The sequence below is a fragment of the Misgurnus anguillicaudatus genome, chromosome 4 (genome assembly GCF_027580225.2).
Source record: "Misgurnus anguillicaudatus chromosome 4, ASM2758022v2, whole genome shotgun sequence".
NCBI classification, from domain to species: Eukaryota; Metazoa; Chordata; class Actinopteri; order Cypriniformes; family Cobitidae; genus Misgurnus; species Misgurnus anguillicaudatus.
Window position 1 is genome coordinate 25,921,962 of NC_073340.2, and position 24,575 is coordinate 25,946,536.

Sequence of the window (24,575 nt, forward strand, 5' to 3'; positions counted from 1 at the left end):
GAGTGATTTGCTCGCAGCACCCGAGAAGCCCCCTGGTGAGGAACAGAGAGTTCGGTCAGAGTTGTGCAAATCAATCCGCCCAAGTAGCAGTGCGGACTCGCTTTCTATTTGAGTACGTCTGTCATCCGTCTACATTGTAAAATAGCGTTTTTGCGTGACAAAAAGATGCAAAATGTAAACCACCCCTTAAACAGTGTTTGGAAAGGTAGCTTTTAAAAAATGCATTACAATATTAAGTTACTCACCCAAAAAAGTAACTAATTGCATTACTTAGTTACTTTTCGTGGAAATTAATGTTTACGTTACTTTTGCGTTACTTTTTCTTACGTGGCTGAGGCATGATCTCTTTCAGGCCTTGCAGGTGTTTTTTATGTATTATTTATTGCATATTTCCATCGCAAAAATGTCAAGCTCTGGCCCCATGCCATCTCAGTTTCTGCCTCAATTTGTTCCCACTCAGGCGCGCACACATAAAGTGCATTATTCTACTTGACTATGTTCAGTTTAATTCCGTACATAATTTTTTTAATCAAATTAATTAAACTGAAAAGTACCTTGCATTACTTTTCAAAAAAGTAACTCAAATATTAATGTGTACATTTATAAAGTAATGCGTTACTTTACTCGTTACTTCAGAAAAGTAATATTATCACGTAATGCATGTTACTTGTAATGCATTACCCCAACACTGCCCTAAAGCATTTCTTTATTCATTATTTGCCATGTAATGTGTACTCTGTAGTTTAATTTATTGATTCAGTGACGCATCATTTAATTTATTGATTCTGTGTAGCGCAAATAAACCCCACACTATTGCAGTGAGTTGTTGGTACTATCAGCCATTTTAGTGACAGTACGTAGGATTTTCCCCCATCTAGTGGTGAAATTGTATTTTGCATTCAAAAATTTAGTGCTCTCTAGCGCCTCGCTTTTCCAAATGCGTGTTGCGACTACGGTAACTGTTATGTACTCACTGATCTCCTTGTCCGTTTCAGCTGGTTCACGTGTTCTGAATGAAAATGCGTCGTGGAAGCGCATTGGTAGGCTAGTGCTTTTTGTCCCTCTCTGCTATTATAGTTTATCAGTAAGGCGGAACAACATGGAAGCCTCCTTGAACTTACACGTTCAATGTAAATAAAGAAAAGAAATTCTAAGCTTACAAAGAAAAGTCAGATCATTGGCCATTGGAGGTCATTTGACACCAATGAGGACATATTTATGAATAAAGACATTGATATTATTAATAAAACACTTAAAATCTTACTTACAGTCCCTTTAAACTAAAACTAGACATCAGAGAACTTTGTGGATACTCGGCAATTTGGGACATGCTAATTATAATTACAAATACTATTTAGAATGGATAGTATGCACATTGGGACGCAGGAATACTGTACATCCATAATAAAAAACAGTCCAAATGTAATAAATGTATTCTGAAGCGAAAAGATAGGTGTGTGTAAGAAAACGCGAAAACCCGAAAAAAATAAGTCCTATATCTGAGATGGCATGAGGGTGAATAAATTATGAGATATTTCAGATTTTAGTGAGGTTGTAAACGGTGTCCTTTATGAAAGTCCACGGGGCTGAATGTGCCTATGAATCACTCAGCAATGTGTATTTTTAAAATTTAAGCTGTTTCTTTTACCACTATCTCTCTCTATCCCCAGTTGTGTTCCCTCGACACTTGTACATCTGTTGCTGTTAACTTTGGAAAGTGTTCGGATTTCACCGAGTTATGAGCATACATACATGCTCATTGATGCTTTGCCAGTATTGACTGGAGTTTGAACAGTGACTTTTTAATGAGGATTATAAAAAAACAAAAATCGTCAAAGAGGGAGATAAAGAAAGAATGAGAAATGAGAGCGTGACGGCTTTAACTCCCCGAGTGTCTGGGGTTTCTCTTGGCAAGTGTTATGTTTTGTCGCTTTTGCGATTGGAATGCATATGTATTTTTGTACCTCACCATCTGTCTTCCACTATAGCGAGTACTTGTAATCCCACATTTGTCGAGGAGCGCTACTAATGAAGTAGTCTGCGGCAAACCACTACACCGTGAAGCATAAGAGCGGGAAAGCTTGTTTATACAAGCAACATGTCGAATTGGTCTTTTAGTTGCCAGATGTATTCATAAGAGAATTGTATGAAACATGATAGCTATTGCAATGAGAGTATTAAATTTATCATTCGTAGTAATTACAGCGCATGGTCCAACTGCTAGCGGTGATAGTTTAATAGGCTGGGGTGTCACCGTGGTAAATCGCTGGCGTGGATGGATGGGCCTAACCTTTAAGATTCTAATTCAAGTGCGTCTTGATTTAGATTGCTGTTATAAAACAAGTCTTTGCTGTGTCCTTTGAGCCTTTATTTGTATATACTGTATTGTAACATACTTAAGAAATGTGGTGGGAGCCTCACCTGTAGCTCAGGTGGTCTTAGAGCATTGGGTTGGCAGCACAAAAAGTTGCAGGTTTAATTCCCAAGAAATGCACATCTTAAATGCACTGTAAGGCACTTTGGATAAAAGCGTCTGCCAAATGTATAAATGTAAATGTAGCCTAATGGTTAAAGCACAAAGGTTAGTGGTTCAATTTCAAGTTGGAGAGTTTTTGTGATCCCATCATGCCCTGTTACCATGGTTACCATGGTTATAGCGAAGCACTTAACCCTAGGCCACTCCAAGGAGACTTTCCTTGAAATGACTTGACTATAGAAGGTCTATGCTGTAATTGCAAGATTAAGGCGAAGGAAACGTACAATAGAAACCTTTCCTATAAAGATATCAATGATTCACAAACTTGTGGTGTTAAACGAGCTTCAGGTTTTTTCTTGTTACTGACCCAGTCCATCTGTGGATTGGAAGATCAGCGACCGGCCCCTGTGAAGTGGCGAGAGCTTATCTGCTGTGAATCCTTGCTGTATTTATTGTATATGTCACACTGAGTCTGCTAATGGCCTGTTGTGTCACACAGGCGCACACCAGAACACATGCGATATGAGATTATTGAGTGACAGAAATAGCCATTGAGAGCATGTGACGATCTGTTTTCAAGTGTGGGATTACGGCTGTATACATTAAAATACATTTGTGCTTTTTATGATTGTTAAATGAGAAGTGATTTCCTCTCTTTTTTATTATTATGTGGCCAACAACAGCAAAATTGTTGTGCATCATGCATTCAATGTTGAAATTAAAGTTGTCAATCATTTTAATCACGATTAATTTCATAATAGACACATTGACCGCCCTAGGCTCTGTAAACTGTGAAGACAGCGTCTGTGCCTGTCAATCATTTTGCACATTTGGGGATGATGTCATCTGGTTTCCTGACAGGATTTTAATGGGTGTGGTATTAAAAAAAGGATGCGTGGATCGGCACAATGACACACTATAATAAAAAAAATTTAAAAAATGGACATAGTGTCTGTGACGTGAAGAGCTTTTTTGAAGCCAATAGTTGGTGGGGCTTGCCGTCTCTATCTTGGCATCGCTTCACCAGGCATCACTCGCGGATAATTTAAAATGGGTAAAGAGTGGGTGAAGCTGAAGTGGCTGGTTGCTGAAACCATGCCCATCTAGCTCGACGGTAGTGAACGCAGTGGCAGTTCACCCGTCACTCAAGTGACCATGCCCAAAACTTTAAGGCTTAAAGGGACACTCCACTTTTTTGAAAATATATGCTCATTTTCCAGCTCCCCTAGATGTTAAACATAGATTTTTACTGTTTTGGAATCCATTCAGCTGATTTCCGGGTCTAGCGTTATCACTTTTAGCATAGCTTAGCATAATCCATTGAATCTGATTAGACCATTAGCATCACGCTAAAAATAACTAAAGAGTTTCAATATTTTTCCTATTTAAAACTTGACTCTTCTGTAGTTACTTCATGTACTAAGACAGACAGAAAATTAAACTTTGCGATTTTCTAGGCAGATATAGCTAGGAACTATACTCTCAAACTGGCGTAATAATCAAGGACTTTGCTGCCGTAACATGGTGCAGGAGGCGCAATGATATTACGCAGCAGCCGAAAATAGTCCCCTGCTATCGAAAGTTACCAAGGGGACTATTTTCATCCGCTGCATAATATCATTGCTCTTTGGTTATATATTGGTAAATATTTTTGGTTATTTTTTTGCGCGATGCTAATGGTCTAATCAGATTTAATACATTATGCTAAGCTATGCTAAAAGTGTTAGTGCCAGACCCGGAGATCAGCTGAATGGATTCCAAAAAGGTAAAAATCAATGTTTAACTCTAGGGGAGCTGGAAAATTAGCAAAAAAAATTTTTTAAATTGGAGTGTCCCTTTAATATCATTTAAAAGGATGATTTAAAAACACATTAACCCTCTCAGAGTTGTCATGAAGGGCAAAATTAGCTATATAGAACAAAACCAGCTATCAAAAATGTTTGCCAATTAGCTGATCTCCGGGTCTGGCGCTACCACTTTTAGCATAGCTTAGCACAATCCATTGAATCTGATTAGACCATTAGCATTGTGCTAAAAAAATGACCAAAGAGTTTTGATATTTTTCCTATTTAAAACTTGACTCTTCTGTAGTTACATTGTGTACTTAGACCGACGGAAAATTAATAGTTGTGATTTTCTAGGCAGATATGGTTAGGACTATACCAGGGCTCCAGACTAACTTTTTCACTAGGAGCACAGTGGCCCCCAACTGAAAATTTTAGGGGTGCAACCAGAAAATTTAGGGGCACACACTGTAAATCAACATGATATCCAAATATTCACATTTCTACAAATTTCCACTGTTTTACTAATGAATACTTTAATGATAGATGCAGAAAGTACAATGTGCTGTTTTCAAATTCAGTGTCTAATCACAAAAAAGGTCAAATTTACTGGTCGCACATGTGCGACTGGATGTAAAATTCAGTGGCACACTCTCAAATTTTGGTGGCAAAATGCCCCCATTTGGTGGCAGTCTGAAGCCCTGTATACTCTCATTCTGGCGTAATAATCAAGGACTTTGCTGTCGTAACATGGCTGCAGCAGGCGCAGTGATATTACGCAGCAGATGAAAATAATCCCCTGCCATTGAAAGTTGCTAATTAAGGGGACTATTTTCAGCTGCTGCGTAATATCATTGCTCTTTGGTTATATATTGGTAAATACCGAAACTCTTTGTTGTTTTTTTTTGCGCGATGCTAATGGTCTAATCAGATTCAATGGATTATGCAAAGCGATGCTAAAAGTGGTACCTCCAGACCCGGAGATCAGCTGAATGGATTCCAAAAAGGTAAAAATCTAATGTTTAACTCTAGGGGAGCTGGAAAATGAGCATATTTTTTAAAAAAGTGGATTGTCCCTTTAATATAATTTAAACTGATTAGTAATAAAAACATTAACCCCCTCACAGTTGTCATGAAGGGCAAAATTAGCTACATAGAGCAAAACCAGCTATCAAAAATGTTTACCAATTTATCTCTTTTTCTTTTAGGCTGTAGGAGGCTGAAATGGCCACTCCTCGAGGGTGTTGGAGTCCCTCTCCTCAGCTCCTCTTCTTCCTCAATCTGTTACTCAATGTAGCACCCCCCTGCTGGGGACGTCCGTTTTTCGTCCCTCCCTCGGTTAACGTGGCTGTGGTTTTCAGCGGTTCGGCCCACCACGGCGAGATCAAGGGCCGTCTGAGTCCAGAAAACTTCCTTGACATGCCCCTGGAAGTGAACCCCATCACAGTGCTGGTGAACGACACTAACCCCAGGGCTCTACTGACTCGTCTCTGTCAGACTATGGCTGCAGAGAACCTTCACGGTGTGGTCTTTGAAGATGACGTGGACTCCGAAGCCGTGGCACAGATCTTAGATTTTGTCTCTACACAGACCTCCATCCCCATCGTGGGCATCAGCGGCGGCTCTGCTGTTGTCATCACTCATAAAGTAAGTATTTAGAAAGGAGGGCTGGGAATTTTTACTAAAGGAAAATGTACGGTTTATATAAATTTAAGCCTTCCAACTATGCACATAAGCAAAGCATTTATTAAAATTATTCAAATGGAACACAATTGCAAAATATAAAAACAGATTAAAGCAAGTAGGAATATTTTCTCTTTCAAGTCTCACACACAAACCAGGAATACACCAAAGTGTAATAAAAGAAGGGTTTAATATAGATTCCTAGTATCGTCTTCAGCTTTAATAAGGGGTTTCTTTGAAGTAATTTCAGAAACCTTGTTCATGCAGCACTATTGGAAACGCAGCGAGTCTAAAATAACTTCTGTGAGGTCGAGAAATGTTAACAGTTAGCACCCTGCACTGATAAGCTATTTAACATCTGCATGGAAAGGTGATTTTGTGAGGCATGAAAATCAATATATGTTGTGATGTATAACCATCACTTTACAGTTGTGTCCCATTTTTCACACTGAGGTGTGGAAACTACTGAATAACATTTCTAAGTACAACAGTATATAAGACTTTATAAGGGAAGTAAATGTTGTGTGTAAATTATTGAGTGTTAGCAGCTTGAAGAAAAAAGTACAGTCTTGTCTGTTATTGGCAAAGTTTAGGGAACAAACACAAAGCAATTTATACACAGTTCGAGCATTTGACTTATTTTTTTCCTTTTCAGAAAGCTCCATTACTGTCACATTACCGCTTTTGATCCATCCTTAAGTGATTTTAGGAACAGAGTGTTATGATCTCATTCTGAATATTTTTGCCTTTTGAAGCCACCATGCACAAATGAATAGAGCATACACAGGAAGAACATGCAATTTTTGCAATTTTAAGAAAGTTATAGGTTACACTTTATTTCTATAGTACACATTCTACTAACAATATATAGACAGTCTTTACTCTGATGACTGGTAGGTGACAAAAAGTGGCAAAGTTACTTATAGTTATATTAGGGTGTAAGGAAATATTGATACAATGTGAGTATTGTGATATTTTGTTGGGCAATATTGTATCGATTTTATAAAAAAAGCACAATATCAATATATTTTTGATAAAAATCATCAATCATGGCAGTTGTTTCGTTTGGAGTTTACATCCTAATCACTAGATAGCATTCGTCTCTAAACTTAAAGCAACACTAAATAGTCCATTACCACTGTCGTAAATAATTTAACCTACTGCAGCAACGCTGGCTCTGATTGGATTGTAACTTACCGTAAAGCAAGTTTTTGTAGTTTTCACTCGAACTACAGGACCGCGACCCGATGGTTGGAAACTTCTTTAGTGCAGTTTTGTCCGATAGAGGGCTGCAAAGCGAATGTTAAAGTGCCGTTCACCCTGTTTTGAGTGGATGAACCACTGAAACTTTTTTGGAAACGTTATTTTAGGGTAAAAAAACTTTGGTGTTTCTTTAAACAGTGACAGAAAGTATTAGCATAGGGGTGTGCATTAGCATATGCTAAGTCAGCCCAGTCTCACGAAATTTCGTTATTTAGTCACGTATTTTTTTGATTCTTTTTTCGTGCTATTATCACGAAATTTCGTGTTTTTTCGTGATCGTATAACGAATTCCTGTTTTCGTGTGATTGTCGCGTGTTGGTTGCTCGACTGTTTTGTCCTATTTTCTTACCATTGTCGCTTCGGTTTAGGGTTAGATTTACATAAAATGACATCCCTAACCAAACCCAACTCTAACCCTAACGCCAGGCGACATATAAAAACAATCAGAAAAAATAGTAAAAATCAATATATAAAGTGACATTCTAATGCAAGCACCAAATCTAACCCTAAACCGAAGCGACAATGGTTTAAAAATAGGAAAAAACAGTCGAGTAACCAATACATGATAATCACACGAAAACAGGAATTCGTTATACGATCACGAAAAAACACGAAATTTCGTGATGGTAGCACGAAAAAAGAATAAAAGGATACGTGACTATATCACGAAACTTTGTGAGACTGGGTAGGCAATAGTGCATATGGCGGTGTGTTATCATTGACAGTTTTCCTAAAATGATATCCCATTATATTCTTAAAACAGGAAATATCTCAATATATTGCCTCAATTTACAGTAAGGTACCACACCATATTGCATCGTAGGACACGTGTCGCAGGACTCTTGCCAATACACAGCCAGTATTAGTAAAATGTCTAAAGTGGACTATTGAAAAAAGTGTTACCAAATAATATGCTACTTTTCTGGTCCATTCACACAATGATATCTGTACAGATAACTATAACAATAACTATATTAAAATGTTATGTTTATTTTTAAGCATGAGCACTGAAGTTTCACATTTTAAATGGTCGCTTTGAAAGTGATCCCAAAGATACAGTTCCTCTCTTATTTTATAGTTATAGTTGTGTTATGGACTCCACTATTCTCTTAAATGTGGATTTAATTTGCCAAATCCGAACCAGAGTACAATTGCTGCCCCCTCCCTCGCTGGGCTCTGTTCACATTATATTGTTTGGATCTGAACTGTATCACAGACCACCCTTTTTGGTAGACTCAGGTGCGGTTTTTGGGTGCGCATCGAAAGACAGATCGAAAAAACAGTGTTCACTTAATCCAACCCAGCAAGAATTTTTTTGCTAAATCAAGGCAAAATTTGGCCTGTCATTGAAAGCCTAATAGACGTCTAACCATAGGCCAAGAATAGATGATGCGTATATGTTTAGAACATGGAAAAGAAATTAGAGCAAACACCTTGAACACCTGTTGATTTTGCTTACATGATGGAATATCGTACATCTCACAAGTTATTTAGGCAGAAACGGCATTCAACCAAATTCAAGGTTATTTAGGGTAGAAGGGGGTTACTCATAGCCAGACTATATTGGGTCTATTGTTAGCCGTTATTTCACTGTCTCAGTTATTGCTTGCTGAGAAATGAACTGAACTCTGACGTCAGTCGAACCCAGGCACGCATAAAAAGTGCAAGGGTGAAACCTCCCTAAAACTTATAGTTATTGTGTTTTTTTGTGTAAATGGTGCCTTTATTCTTCATTTACATGCCAATCTTTTAATTTAGATGCCTTTTACACTCTAAATATACAGCTGAGCAATTTGTAGATTCATTTAATCCAATTGTTGGGTTTAATCATATTTTACCATGGGTTGAAATGACCCAGCTTTTTTTGTGTTCTGTAAATGTTGCACTTTTTATACTGACATTTTGTAAATAACATGCACGTTCTTCCATTTTTGCACTATTACACATGATCAGCAGCGAAAGAAATACCACCGAAATGTTAATATCAAATAACTGAGTGTCTTTAATAAAAAGTTCACAGCGTACATTATGTGACATTAATAATTGGTCTGCTAAATAGTTCACCCATAAATGAAAATTCTGTCATCATTTACTCAACCCCCATGTCATATTACTCAAAAGTTATAAAAGTACTGGAGCTTAAAAAATAATGTTAATGTATTATACAACTAGTCTAAATGTTGTAAATTTTCTAAACCATTCTTACCTCAGTCCGATCACTGAAAATTTTGATATGCACCTTAACACTCCTAGCCACATTTATCTTGTTTAACCTTGCATGGACTCAAATTTTGCGTGTTTACATGCGTACTTAAACCTTGTTGTTTTTCCTACAACCTTAAGTGCTACACTCTTCACATCAAAAAAGAAACTGCTTTTGATGATTCTTTTATGTTTTTTTATGTGCTTTTAAAGATTCAGTCTTCAATAGTTTTTTGCAGCATACTTGCATCATCTGTTTACCCCCAGATGCATATGAAATGTGTTTAAAATTAACACACTTACATGAAAACAATAACTATGGACACAAAAGATAAAAATGTGTATCATTCAATGAGAAACAGAATAGCCCTTGACCAAATAGGACGAGGACCTTTTCTTGCCCAGCTTTTTGTCAAAGGCCTCTCAGACTCCCGGGTTTTTGAATTAATGAAGGCTGATAACATGTATAAAGTGGAACAGAAAGCCGAAAATAGATTATTGTGAACTGGATTAAAATGATGCACTCAGGGAATGATTTTTTTTGCTTGAAAAACACAGACATACATGTCTATGATGAGCACAGACATGTGCTGCCTGCTTCCTTTATATTTATCAATTTAAATATATGTAATAAATTAAAAATGAAGTGCACTTCACTGCGAAACAGATCAATTTTTACTTTCTTAACCATCAACTAATTCAACATCAAAATAGAAAAACAACCCACAAAGACAAAGATTTGCATGTTGACAACCAAAAAAGCAGATTGTGGATTAGGCATTAAAATGCCTTTAATCTCCTTTGAGAATTGCATACATATCATATCATATGATGCGATTATGTGCTTATTGGCTCCACCCACTACATGCTGTATAGTCATGCATTAGGTGGAGTAAGGGTCACAGGACAGTCTGTTTTACTGTGTCAGAGTCTGTTCGACTTCATGTCACAAAAAACAGAACAGTCATGTATACTGGTGATTCTCACGAAAACTTGGTTTTTAAAAATGTCAAGCATGAAAATGTAAAAATTGCTTAAATTTACTTTTTTTCCCACCAGACATTGAAAAACAAAGTCTGAAGTGAATGGGAACATTAATTTAAAAACTTTTACTTATCAGTTAACACTTTTTGTAACATAATTTAAAAAATTAGTCCTAAAAAATCTCATTACCGCAACAGTCAGAAAACATCAACACTGACATATTTTCAAAATGACATGACAAACCTGAAAGAACATAATTTGGAGATTCTGCACATGCATTTAAAATCAAAGTATTATGCTTCTATTAATTAAATTAACATTTAATAAGCATCTGTTGCGGTAATGATAATCAAAATGTCGTGTAAGCATTCTGACAAGACAATATTTCAAATTAACTGTAAAAAATGATCTTACCTGGTAGCCATCTTGAAGTAACTGGTCCATGTGCTTGGTCACTCAAAATCAAACTTTATTAAAATTATGTATGTGTTCTCAAAAAGTGTTGCGGAGGATGAGAACATCAGGCATGGACACATAATTTTCCTAATTTTTCTTCATTATTATTATACATGAATATTCAGTAAATATTTTTTCTGTAATCTAAAGTAGTCTAGCAAAACATCCATTTATATTTTTTTATTTGTTTATTTGATTAAATTACAATATAACGCATGTTCAAACACAGCCGGACACATTGCGGTAATGAGAATTTCAGCAGAAAATGAGATGAAATTTCCAATTATAAATTCTTATGTTGAAATCACACATTGTGCAAGGTGGAACACAGTATTGTGTTAATTCTGATGCTTTTTAATGTTACTATATTACACATTTTAAAGCTAAAATCATTAGTGCTGTGGTGTTTCAATGGTTTCGTGAGAATCACCCATACAGTAACGGCACATAGAAATCCCATTGGTTAGCTTTAAAAAAAGCCTAGATTGAACTGTAAGGCACAAACATTTGGTACAGGACTTCACATGTTCCTTCCAGTTAACCACTACCTAAATATATACATAGTTTATGTATGCATACAAAAATACACTTCTGTTAAATATGATTAAATGTTCTTGTAGTTTAACAGGTAAAGCATGCTGCTAACAATACTAAGGTCATTGGTTTGAATCCCAGGAAACATGAATTGATCAAATAAGTCCTTCCCAGTAGTCGCTTTGGAGAAAAGCTTCAGCCAAATCCATGTAATAGAAATGTAGGGCCAGTTTATACTTGAGTAAATCCTTGCAAAGACTCATGGGACCAAGTTCATGCCCAGGGTGTACATGCAATGCCTATTACTGTAACAATACAATGGTTGTGCCATTTTGCTGTTCGAGTGCAAACAGAAATCTTTGACTGTTATGGCTTAACGCTAAACTATTCGAGACACTCATGAGTCCTCCTCAGCCATGTCTGGCTGAATTTTACAACTTCTTTAAGAAAACAAGCTGGCAGCGGAGTGATCCCACAGCACAGTAGCCTACTTTAGTTATTTGAAGGACACCAGATCAGGGATAAAGAAAGCTGTAGTCGGGGTAGAGTCCCGGGAGACCATCTCTCAGATCCTGACACTCCCGAAACTCCACACCCTTTTTTCACATCAAAGCTAAATTGGACCACGCCTTCCTTTCTACATCTATGATGTGTGGCAGAAGTAAATGCAATTGGTAGCGTAGGGCATTAAGACGCCTTCTTTTGAGTCTCAACAGAGCAATTTAAAGTTCACTATTTGCTCTATAGATTGTTTTGCATGAGCATAATTATACTTGCATGACAGTTGTAGTGTGCAATGATATAAGTCCCAAGTGAGCTGTGCAAATCTTTGCATGTGCATGTAATTCTGGGCATGATGTTGAACAGCTACATGAGCAGATGAGTATTAGGTGTCAAGTGTAAATCTATTCAGAAGGATTACAGAAAGAGAAATAACGGTTCAAAGTCAGGCAATAAATCAAGGCTGCTACGCGCGGCTCTGCAACAGATAGGATCAATAGTCTAGTGAATTGTCTTTGCGTTGTAAATCCAATTCTCATATCTCACACTTTGGGACGTGTTCAAGGTTAATGTTTCTCAGTAATGCATGTTTTTTTCAGTGGTATGGGAATGTCCCAGGTGCCATGATTGAATTACGTGGATTTCCTGTATGCACTTAACTAACTGCAATATGGAAATACAAATAATTGTAGTGGTGTAGAGTCATGGTGCCTATCATTTCATTCGCTGGACAAGTTAAAACCTTTTATTTTAATAGGTGAAATTGTATTTAAAGCAAAATTTAATTGCTGTAATCTTTCTTTCATGGATTTTCTTTTGTACAACACAAAGGGAAATTTTTGAAGATGGCACTGCTTGCTTCTTTTTAATGCTTTCAGATTGAATAGAAACTGGAGCTTTCAAACTTATGCTGTTATCCAGGTTTTCTAAAAATGATTATTTCCTGAAAATTGTGATGTCTATCCTAGCATGACACATTCAAAGGAATTCATGAGAGATGTGCCGATTAATGTGAATCATTCCTTTGAATCTGATCTTTTTAATGACAACATTTTTGTATTTCTTCTTTTGTGTTCAGTAGAAGAAAGTAAGTCAAAATGATTTGGAATGACATGTACACGGTGCCAGAATGTTTTATCCACTCCCTATAATGAGTGGTGTTCAGTGCAGTTATTTTTACAGTATGATGAATGGTGCTTAGCCCATAACTTCTGATATATTATGCATACATTACATAAAATGTCTTTGTGTTCTTATTTTATCATTTTATTGTAATTTTATTGTACCCCCATGAATTATTGTGGTGCTCTTACAGAGGGGAGAAATGGTAACACATTAAACTTACACTCACCTAAAGGATTATTAGGAACACCATACTAATACTGTGTTTGACCCCCTTTCGCCTTCAGAACTGTCTTAATTGTACATGGCATTGATTCAACAAGGTGCCTAAAGCATTCTTTAGAAATGTTGGCCCATATTGATAGGATAGCATCTTGTAGTTGATGGAGATTTGTGGGATGCACATCCACGGCACGAAGCTCTCGTTCCACCACATCCCAAAGATGCTCTATTGGGTTGAGATCTGGTGACTGCGGGGGCCATTTTAGTACAGTGAACTCATTGTCATGTTCAAGAAACCAATTTGAAATGATTCGAGCTTTGTGACATGGTGCATTATCCTGCTGGAAGTAGCCATCAGTGGATGGGTACATGGTGGTCATAAAGGGATGGACATGGTCAGAAACAATGCTCAGGTAGGCAGTGGCATTTAAACAAAGCCCAATTGGCACTGAGGGGGGCTAAAGTGTGCCAAGAAAACATCCCCCACACCATTACACCACCACCAGTCTGCACAGTGGTAACAAGGCATGATATCTGAATGTCTCAACAGAAATCGAGACTCATCAGACCAGGCAACATTTTTCCAGTCTTCAACTGTCCAATTTTGGTGAGCTCGTGCAAATTGTAGCCTCTTTTACCTATTTGTAGTGGAGATGAGGGATACCCGGTGGGGTCTTCTGCTGTTGTAGCTCATCCGCCTCAAGGTTGTGCGTGTTGTAGCTTCACAAATGCTTTGCTGCATACCTCGTTGTAATGAGTGGTTATTTCAGTCAAAGTTGCTCTTCTATCAGCTTGAATCAGTCAGCCTGATTCTTCTCTGACCTCTAGCATCAACAAGGCATTTCGCCCACAGGACTGCTGCATACTGGATGTTTTTCCCTTTTCACACCATTCTTTGTAAACCGTAGAAATGGTTGTGCGTGAAAAGACCGCTCAGACCGGCCCATTTGGCACCAACAACCATGTCACTCTCAAAATTGCTTTAATCACCTTTCTTTTCAGTCCTGACATTCAGTTTGGAGTTCAGGAGATTGTCTTGACCAGGACCACACCCCTAAATGCATTGAAGCAGCTGCCATGTGATTGGTTGATTAGATAATTGCATTAATGAGAAATTGAACAGGTGTTCCTAATAATCCTTTAGGTGAGTGTATGTGTGGTCTTCTTTGAGAAACTGTGGGCTAATAACTATTACAACTGCCACCAATCACCCATAATGGGGCAATTGTAACACTTTGACTTTTTGTATTAAATTCAATAATATGATTTACTCTTTTTCATTATACCATTATATGTCTATTAGTGATACATGTGCTTTTGTCACATATATATGTCTCTTGCACTAAAGGATGGCAGGTAGATTTATAGTTTACTTTGAGTTATTAATTTTCGTCGTCTCCCTTGCTTAATTAAAGAAAAACACCACAGTTTTTCAATATTTTACTATGTTCTTACCTCAACTTAGACAAATAATACATACCTATCTTTTTTCAATGCGTGCACTTTTAATCTTTGTACAGCTTGTCGTGAATGTGTTAGCATTTAGCCTAGCCCCATTCATTCCTTAGGATCCAAACAGGGATGAATATAGAAGCCACCAAAAACGTCAATGTTTTCTCTATTTTAAGACTGTTACATTATCCTGTATTACCCAGACAGGGTCACATATGTCTCTCTGCTTTGACTCTGCAGGCTGAAGGCTCGACTTTTCTACAGATGGGCGCCTCTATAGAGCAACAGATCAATGCGATGTTCAAAGTGATGGAGGAGTACAACTGGGGTAACTTTGTGGTGATCACCAGCCTGTATCCCGGTTACGAGACCTTTGTGGACTACATACGGTCCTTCACGGACACCAGCTACTTCTTATGGGAGCTGCAGGAAGTGTTGAGCTTCGAGATGTCCGTGGGGGCCAATGACATCCGCACACGCAGATTACTTCAGCAGGTGGATGCGCAGGTATACCTGGTGTACTGCTCGCATGAGGAGGCTGAGTACTTGTTCAGGATGGCATCCGATGTAGGACTTCTGGGGCCTGGATACATCTGGGTCATTCCCAGTCTGGCTGTAGGGAACCCTGAAGTGTCACCACCCGACAGTTTCCCAGTGGGGGTCATCAGTATTATCACAGACCGTTGGAGGAAAACATTGCGTCAGAGGGTTCGAGAAGGTGTTGCTGTCATTGTGAAAGGGGTGCACAGTTTCCACAAGTACAGAGGATTTGTTCCCGAGGGTCACAATGACTGCAACAGTCCTACTAAACTTGATACCTACAATTCCCTCTTTAGGTAAGACCTCAGAGCTTTTTCAGGTTTCACATTGCTTGTTCATAAATTGCTACTTTTACCTAGTTGGTGAAGTGTAAGGATTTAAAATATTGTCTTACCTCTCTCATTATTTTGGTTTATTGATCTGTATCAAGATTTTGTCCTTGAGAAACAAAGAATGTGTGGCCTTGAAATATTCTGGCCAACGGTAATGTCTGATGAAACTGTCATATGTTTAGTCCTCCCTTTGGTCAAAATTGCCCTATTTTTCGTCTAACTTGTTGATCAGGGGCGGCACAGTGGCTCAGTGGGTGTTGACTCACAGCAAGAAGGACCCCGGTTTGAGCCCTGGCTAGGTTAGGTGACCTTTCTCTATGGAGTTTGCATGTTCTCCCTGTGTCAGTGTGGGTTTACTCTGGTTTCCTCCGACAGTCCAACAACATGCAGATTAGGTGAATTGGATATGCCAAATTGCACCCCTCCAAAGTGTATATCGATCAACTTGTATGTGGATTAACCAGTTCTCGGCATGAATATAGCCATAGATGCTTATATGGCATTAAGAATAAACAAACAAACGCTAAACAAGAAAATGTGGATGGCGAATGAACAGATACTCAAAACCTTGGCAAATTCCTTGTGGTTTAGTTGGTCACTGTAGATTTGGATCATAAATAGCTTTCTTTTCAGACAAAACATAACATCCTTTGCTTTTTCTTGTGGTCTTCCTCTTTTGTAATGAGACTGGCAGATCCTCCAGATTTCCTTATTAAATCGGCTGTTCACCTGGGAGTCAACGTTCCTCATTAATGAGCCTTCCAGTTGCCTCTTCTGTGAGCTTTTTGTGATCAAGCGTTTCGGAGACACATGAGTGACTGGATCCTCCATCCGGAATTTTCCCAGACTTTAGCGCTGTTCGGGTTTCAGCCCATCTCTCACATAAAAAGAAACATCTGTCAAGATGTTTTACAAAAAAATATTACAGAACTGGCTTTGAACACAATGTAAAAAATTCTTTGCTGCCTAAATTTTTTGGTCTAATCAACTCCGATTTACAACTTACTGTTATTTATCTTGGCTACAGATGAGTTTTTATAATTTATAAAATATAGTTGAAATTTCTTGAATAGTTGAAATGTAACTCATTTCTTGTCAAGATAAATAATAGTAAGTTGAAATGACTTGTAAATCTGAGTTGATTAAACAAAAAAAGAAGAAAAAAATGTAAAGCAGCAAAGAATTTTTGGTAACACTTTACTTAAAGGGCTATTAATAAGACTGACATGACACCTTCATACAGTAATCCTCACATGACACATGTCATGAACATGAAGGAGATTTTATGCACGTTTATGACAATTGTCATTAAGTATCATTTGTTCAATTATGTCATTTTTAATGCAAAGATAATATTGTTTGAGATGTCTTTGTTATAACAATTAAACCAATAGATCATAAATCTGTTATAAACATGACATAGCAGAATAATGATCAAACTTAAGAAACTACCTAGCTTTATGGGTTAACAACATCACATTAAACTGTGATCTAAATGTCAGTAAGTGTTAATACTCTGTCAAATAATTTTAAATACCTTAACAAAATGCAACAGACACGTCAAAAGATTATAATTAACTTTGCGGATTCTGAAATTTTCTGACATAGAAGAAAACACTAACCAAACATTTAATTAATTAATTTAATATAATTAACTGTTTTTGCAGCGATATGGACCTAACGCTGCATGGCTTAGCCCATTATTGTACTGTTTTCATTTAATTTTAGGTGAATCGGTCTCCAATATAAATATATCCATTTTAATTTTAATTATTAATATTATTGGTTGATTGTTTTTTTTTTCTCTAACACCTGGAGCAAACTTAAACCTAAAGAATATTAATTTACATTTTGACAGAGTATTAACACTAAATGACATTTTAATGACAAATTATATTTGTATGACTGGTAAAAAGTGGTCAGCAGGCCCAGGGTCATAAATCGGGAGAATTCCCGGTGGGCCGCTTCACTTTTGGACCCGTCGAGTTTTTTGTTTTTACATTTGTCACATTAGCGAGTATATCGTCTCTTAAATAACATTACACACGTTTCACATGCTGACAATGCAGCGTGCTGCCTCTGCATCTTTTCTCAGGTACACTGTAAAAAAATTCTATAGAAATTACAGTATAACTGGGTATTACTGGCAACTAGCTGCCAGTAACTTACTGTAGATTTTACATTTATGTAATTTAATGGCAACAGTTTGTTGAAAGTTAAATGAACCTGAAACATTTTCAGTCTTTATCTACTACAGTAAGTTACTGGCAACCAGCTGCATAATTACAGCTAATCTTTTACAGTGTAGGCTGGGCCGGCCCTACCGTAACGGTACCCGTTTCAGGGAGGATTGGTGGGAGGAAGAGGCCAGGAGGGGCTGTAAAAGCCAGGTTGAAGTAAAGAAAGACATTGGAGGAGGAGGATGCCAAATGTGCCAAGCTTACCGATTTATTTTCAAGAGGACAAACACACAAGTGGCGACAGAGATAGGCCTAATAATGATAGCATTAGCAACTTAATTTTTTAGCTAATACCGCTGTCTACCTATTCACAAGCAAAATATAAAATTTATTCAAAATATTAGCCTTGTGTGTATCACCCAATACATGGCGATTCATAGACTATATTATGCAGTTTAATATTGATAGCAAAACTCAAGCTTGATCTGTATGCATTAAATATATTATTATTTAATTAATATTAAACCTTTACATTATTTGTTGAACCATGATATTAATAAAAATAATAAAAATTAGCAAAGTGCTAATTTGGAATTCCACCATGGAAAAAGTGGGCCGGTCTTGGGCCTGAAACTCCCGGGCTGAAAAGTGGCCCCACTCCGGCCCTGGTGTTATGTTGTCATGACAAAGACATCTCAAACAATGCCATCTTTGCATTAAAAATGATATAATTGAACAAATGACACTTAATGACAGTTGTCATAAACATGCATAAAATGTCCTTCATGTTCATGACACTTATCATGTCATGATTATAAAGGTGTCATGTCAGTCTTATGAATACCCCTTCAAATAAAGTCTTACCAAATTTTTTACATTGCATAGACAGGAAACATAACCCCCATTCTCACCCCAGCCATGAGCCTATATTTTCACTGTATTGACACAGTATTGAAGTAAATATTCTCCTGGAAACATGTTACATTTGAAAACCTGTAGGATGTCCTAAGGGTGGATGGTTAGGCTGAATAATTCATGTTTTGCTTATTATATTAAGCACATATTTGGTCAGTTATAGTAAGGTATTTTAGATTCTAGATCACTGCTGAGATTGTATAATACTGTGAGATTTGCTGTTCAGTGGTTATACAGCTGAGAGATGGTGGATAAGATGATCTTTTAGCTACAGAAGGTTGTTGGTATGGGTAGTCATGTCCTGTTCTAGCCATTATGAATACTGAATTATGTCTACTACACACTGCTTCACGATAGAAGAACCATTTATGGCTAAATGGTTCCATAAATGGTTCCTTTCTGTTAAACAAAAGGTTCTTTTGTAGGGAAAAAAGGTTATTAACTGTACATGTCGATTATGATTTTTTTTAAAGAATGGTTTATTGAGAAACCAAAAAATGGTTCTTATGGCATCGCTGTGAAGAACCTTTAAAAACACCTTTATTTTAAGAGTATAGCCGCTTTTACATCTGTAGAATTGAATCAATGGCAAATTCAAATCCTGCTTCATGTTCAGCTCCACCTGCGCCTACCCTTAAAAGTGAACAATTCGTTTAGCAAAAATGTTCAGGTCTATGAGACAAAGAGGATTAAAGTGTAGATGCATTAGTTTCTGCACTCTCTGATTTATATTCATTTCACTCAGGAAAAAAAATTGTAGGCTCATATTTGAACTGTCCTCATTCCTCAGCTTAATAGACTTCTGTCTCGTTTTAAAGATGAAGTAGGCAAATCTTGTACAATTACTCGCAGTTCAGATCTACGCTTTTGCTTGCTAATGTAGAGCTTCTAATTAGCCACACATCTAACCGAACTTATTTTGCGTTTCCGATCACATCTACAGTTAGTGTAGCGGGACATCATAACAAAGCCTATGTTGTCTGTTTGGATTGTTTTGCAGGCATATGCTAAATGTTTCATGGGAACATAAGGATCTCTCCTTCAACTCCGATGGCTATCTTACCAATCCGTCTATGGTGATTATCGCTTTGGATCGAGAGAGACACTGGGACAAGGTACTTATGTTGACAATTTTGAGAGTGTAATATTACACAGAGTCACAAGGGTCACTTATTTAAAGGATTAGTCCATTTTCTTAAAAAAAAAAGATCTAGATAATTTACTCACCACCATGTCATCAAAAATGCTGATGTCTTCCTTTTTTTAGTCGAGAAGAAATTATGTTTTTTGAGGAAAACATTCCAGGATTTTTTTCATTTTAATGGACTTTAGTGGACTCCAACACTTAACAGTTGTAATGCAGTTTAAAATTGCAGTTTCAAAGGACTCTAAATGATCTCAAACAACGCATAAGGGTGTTATCTAGCGAAACGATTGTCATTTTTGACAAGAAAAAAAAAAGTGCACTTTTAAACCACAACTTCTCATCTATCGCCGTTCCTGTGGCATGCCAGCACGACCTCACGTAATTGCGTAATGCCGTGGAAAGGTCACGTGTTACATATATGAAACGCACATTTGCGGACCATTTTAAACAATAAACCGACACAAAGACATTAATTAGTATAATTTGACATACAACAACGTCGGAACGATCCTCTGTCTCCACACTTGTAAACACTGGGGTGTAGTTTCGCATGCGTCATCCGTGACCTCTTCACATGATGACGTATTACGTGAGGTCGTGCTGGCGGGTCACAAGACCGGAGAAAGATAAGAAGTTGTGGTTTAAAAGTGCATATTTTTTATTTTTCTTGTCAAAAATGACAATCGTTTCACTAGATAAGACCCTTTTGCCTCGTTTGGGATCATTTAGAGTCCTTTGAAACTGCAATTTTAAACTGCATCAAAACTGTTGGGTGTTGGTGTCCATTGAAGTCCATTGGGGTGAGGGGAATTCTGGGATGTTTTCCTCGGGAGACATGGTTTCTTCTGGACTGGTCGGGGAGAGACATCAACATTTTGGATGACATGGTGGTGAGGAAAGTATCTTAAAGTATTTAAAAAAAATAGACTAATCCTTTAAAATAATTGACCCTAAATTAATAAGCTTTCAATTAATGTATGGTTTGTTAGGATAGGGATATATTTGGGTTGAAATACAACTATTTGAAAATCTGGAATCTGATGGTGCATAAAAATTTAATATTGAGAAAATCACCTTTAATTAAAGTCAAAGTCCTTAGCAACACAGTATTACTGTTGATAAATTAATTTTTACATATTTAGTGTAGGAAATGTACTAAATATCTTCATAGAACATGATCTTTACTTAATATCCTAATTATTTTGCCATAAAAAAAACATAATTTTGACCCATACAATGTATTGTTGGCTATTGCTACAAATATACCTGTCCGACTTATCATTGGTTTTGTGGTGAAGGGTCACATATAATCAGAGAATCTGAAAAACAGATTCATAATATAAATTCATTCCTTTGGGTCATCATGCAGTTACATTTGGCTCTCTAGAACAATATCATGCTTCTCACAGCCAGCACTCCTCCAGTACTTTGGCCTGCGATATATTGACATGTGTAGACAGGCTGGCAATGTGTGAACGCCACCTGACTACAAAAAGAGATTAGAGGAATAAATAGAGATCAAACTGACATCCAAATTTACATCCGGTCATCACGCCCTCCCCTAGGTGGATTAGAGGATACGGATATTAAAGGATGTGCGTGTTGTCATCTAAGGCCACAAGGACACCTTGCCCGTCTGATCGTCTGTGGCATAATCTACAAAGAGCGGTAAAAAGTTGTGGCACTTGTGTTAAGCTGAAAGTCGTGCTGCCCATAAATATAAGTGATTTCAAATTAAGTGATTTTTATTCTTGATTGCTGAAATAATGCCTCATTTGTGTTTAAACTGCTGTCATTGCCCTATTGATAAAAAGAGCGTTCTGTTACAACTCCAGATATTTTTTAGCAACTATGGTAGCAGTAATTCATCAAGTGATGAATTGATGATTCATTAATCCAGCCAGATGCATGGCACAGATGAACACACTTTCTGAGTTTCTTTAAGAGCCTATTCAGGTGCTTGGATCATGGTGGTGGCGCAGGGCTATGTTGTGCCAGGAAAGTGTGCAAGATCACTGTATCTGCTGCATACTTCACAGCCCGATCTGAACATTGGGCATCGTGCCGCGTGTTTAGCAAAAAAAAAAAAAAAAAAATGCCAGGGAACTGTTTCTTGTTTCTCATAATCTCATTTACAATTGGGCTGTATACACAAATAAATATCACTATCAGCAGGTGCAATTAATTCCTAGTGAATACCATCTTATAATTGCAATCTGTAACCCGTTTGTTAAAAATAAACAAAAGTCTGTTGTTGTTTAAGGACAGCTATATTACTTTAAACATCTTACATAAAATTAGTATGTAGAGTAATTTATAATTTTTGTGTTCAGATTGCAATATAGATGCAAATGTTATGGATTGCAGCTTTATGTAAATGTCCTCAGATTCTCAGTCCCTTAAAAGTTTTATCTCAAGATATCTTGTCCATAACTCTTTCACCACCATTGACGAGTTATCTCGTCAATTAAGAGAAAACGCTTCCCTGCCAATGACGGGTATTTCTGGCTTTCCGCAATACCGCTATTATCCACCAGGTCTTCCGCAACTTATAAAACTCGGAAGTATCGTCTTCACAAAAATGGAATTATCTCAGCTTTTTCTCAACATTTTGTGTTTTTGAAGAAACCTAACCATATTTGAAAGGTGATAAAAAGAGAACTAATGAAGGTAGGATGAATGTTTTTTTATGTTTGAAAGCAGAAGGTCGGTTCTTTCATTTGATATATTGTATTGTAATGCTGGCGCTGGCTGGCAACTTAAAAAAATTGCTGGTGGTGAAAGAGTTAAGGATGGTATTTTTATTCTGTTCTTTATTTAATTTTATTTGGCCTTTTATATATTATTTCATACATTCATTTTATTAACTTTCATTTATTTCTCTCTCCATTTATTATATATCTAATTTCATATGTAAATTTAATGAAAGCATATTATCATGTATACATTTTCTTTTAACCACTTTGTAAAAACTATCCATTAAACTGTGTTTAACTGTTAAAGGGGACATTTCACAAGACATTTTTAAGATGTCAAAAAAATGTTGGTGTCCCCAGAGTACGTACTTATGTGAAGTTATAGATTAATTATGATAAAAATGCCACTTTGTAGGTTTGAGCAAAAATTTAATTTTAAATGCAAATGAGCTGATCTCTGCAGTAAATGGCAGTAGCGTGGTTGGATAGTGCAGATTAAGGGGCGGTATTATCCCCTTCTGACATCACAAGGGGAGCCAACTATTTTTTCACATGCTTGCAGAGAATCGTTTACCAAAACTAAGTTACTGGGTTGATCTTTTTCACATTTTCTATGTTGATACAAGCACTGGGGACCCAATTATGGCACTTAAACATGCACAAAGTCAGATTTTCATGATATGTCCCCTTTAAACTATTTGGGGTGGTTTCCTGAGTAGGGTGTACGTTTAGTCCCAGACTCGAATAGATATTCTTAACTGAAAAAAGCTTGCACTGACATATATTAAAATATATCAGTGCCATTATTTTGTCTCAAGATGCACACCAGTAATGTTTTTGTTTGTATGTTTGTAAAAAAATACTTATGTCTCATAACTTAGTCCTTGGTTAATCTAAACCCTGTCTGGGAAACTATCCCTTTATGCTGTTTTCTTTAACCCCAGCTTCATTACTATTTCTACTTGTAAATATAGCTTTGTACTGTGTGTATTGTTGACTTTTAAGACAAATTGATAAATGCCCTCAATGTGTCACTTTGAATGAAGCGTCTACTAAATAAATATGTGAAGAGTTCAGATACAAATCTGCCAAACGCCACCTCCGTCAAAAATGATTGTAACCGAATGCTCTCGACACGTATTATACGTGTATCCAATACTTTTGCATCAAATCCACTCAGTCTAGCTCCCGTTTTTTTATAGAATCGATTAAAGGTGGGGTGCATGATTTTTGAAAAAAAACACTTTGAAAATATGACTACCAAATCACACTTGTAGCCAATCAGCAGTAAGGGACGTGTCTACTAACCAACATTGTTGCCTGGGTTTGCGTATGTGTGTGGGACAGGTCTATCAATAGGAGGTCCAGATTATATTGGGGTAGAGGCGTGTTTGTTTAGGTGATTTCAAATGTCAACATTGGCTTTCAGAGATCATGCACCCTGCCTTAAAGAGTGATAAAAATGTTAATAAACTAAAATTTAGTCTTTAGTTTTAACTCCTTTATATCTCTGGTCTTCACAGCTCACCTTGACCATCTATTGTGAGACCCATCAGTTTATGTTTATCTGGTCACCTTGCACTGTAGCCCCTCTTACACTCCCATTGACACTCTTTATATCCTCTCATTTTCTCATGCTGTGCACGGCCCGCTCGTGTTGTGTGGTCAAATCATTAATGCGATGAATCATAGCTTCTCTATTTTAAAGTGTAGGCAGCACAATGATGAAATATCCAATACAGAGAAAGCCTAAATCATGCAGATCTTATCTATAAAACACTGCTTTTGAGTGTTAAAACCTGTTTTGCTTCAGGACCCGACTGGGCATCAAATGGGGACTGATCACAGGGTTGTTTATTGTACAAATGTAAACAAGTGCAATGCCCTTGGCAGCCAAATATGCACCAAACAAACCATGTTTATCCTGGCTGCAAGTTAATCTGTATTTAATGCGGCCTGGGTTCAAACTTTTATATGGGCAGGTTTGTTTTGCATTTGCATTTAACATTGTTCTTCACAACCCTGTCAGAAGAGACCTGCGACCCATTGTTATACGTCAACAGGCATCATTGGAACACTACTGCAA

At 37.1% G+C, this 24,575-nt stretch overlaps 1 protein-coding gene across 2 annotated transcripts in view; it reads left to right on the top strand.

Annotated features, from left to right (window-relative positions):
- grin2cb (glutamate receptor, ionotropic, N-methyl D-aspartate 2Cb) overlaps window positions 1-24,575 on the top strand; it is a 72,129-nt gene that overhangs the window by 19,832 nt on the left and 27,722 nt on the right. For both annotated transcript variants that reach the window (XM_073867058.1, XM_055176616.2), the window contains 3 exons: window positions 5,469-5,907; window positions 14,920-15,515; window positions 19,647-19,761. In XM_073867058.1, coding sequence (XP_073723159.1) covers window positions 5,485-5,907; window positions 14,920-15,515; window positions 19,647-19,761 — 1,134 coding nt within the window. In that variant the 5' untranslated portion in view covers window positions 5,469-5,484. The remainder of the gene's footprint in view (window positions 1-5,468; window positions 5,908-14,919; window positions 15,516-19,646; window positions 19,762-24,575) is intronic.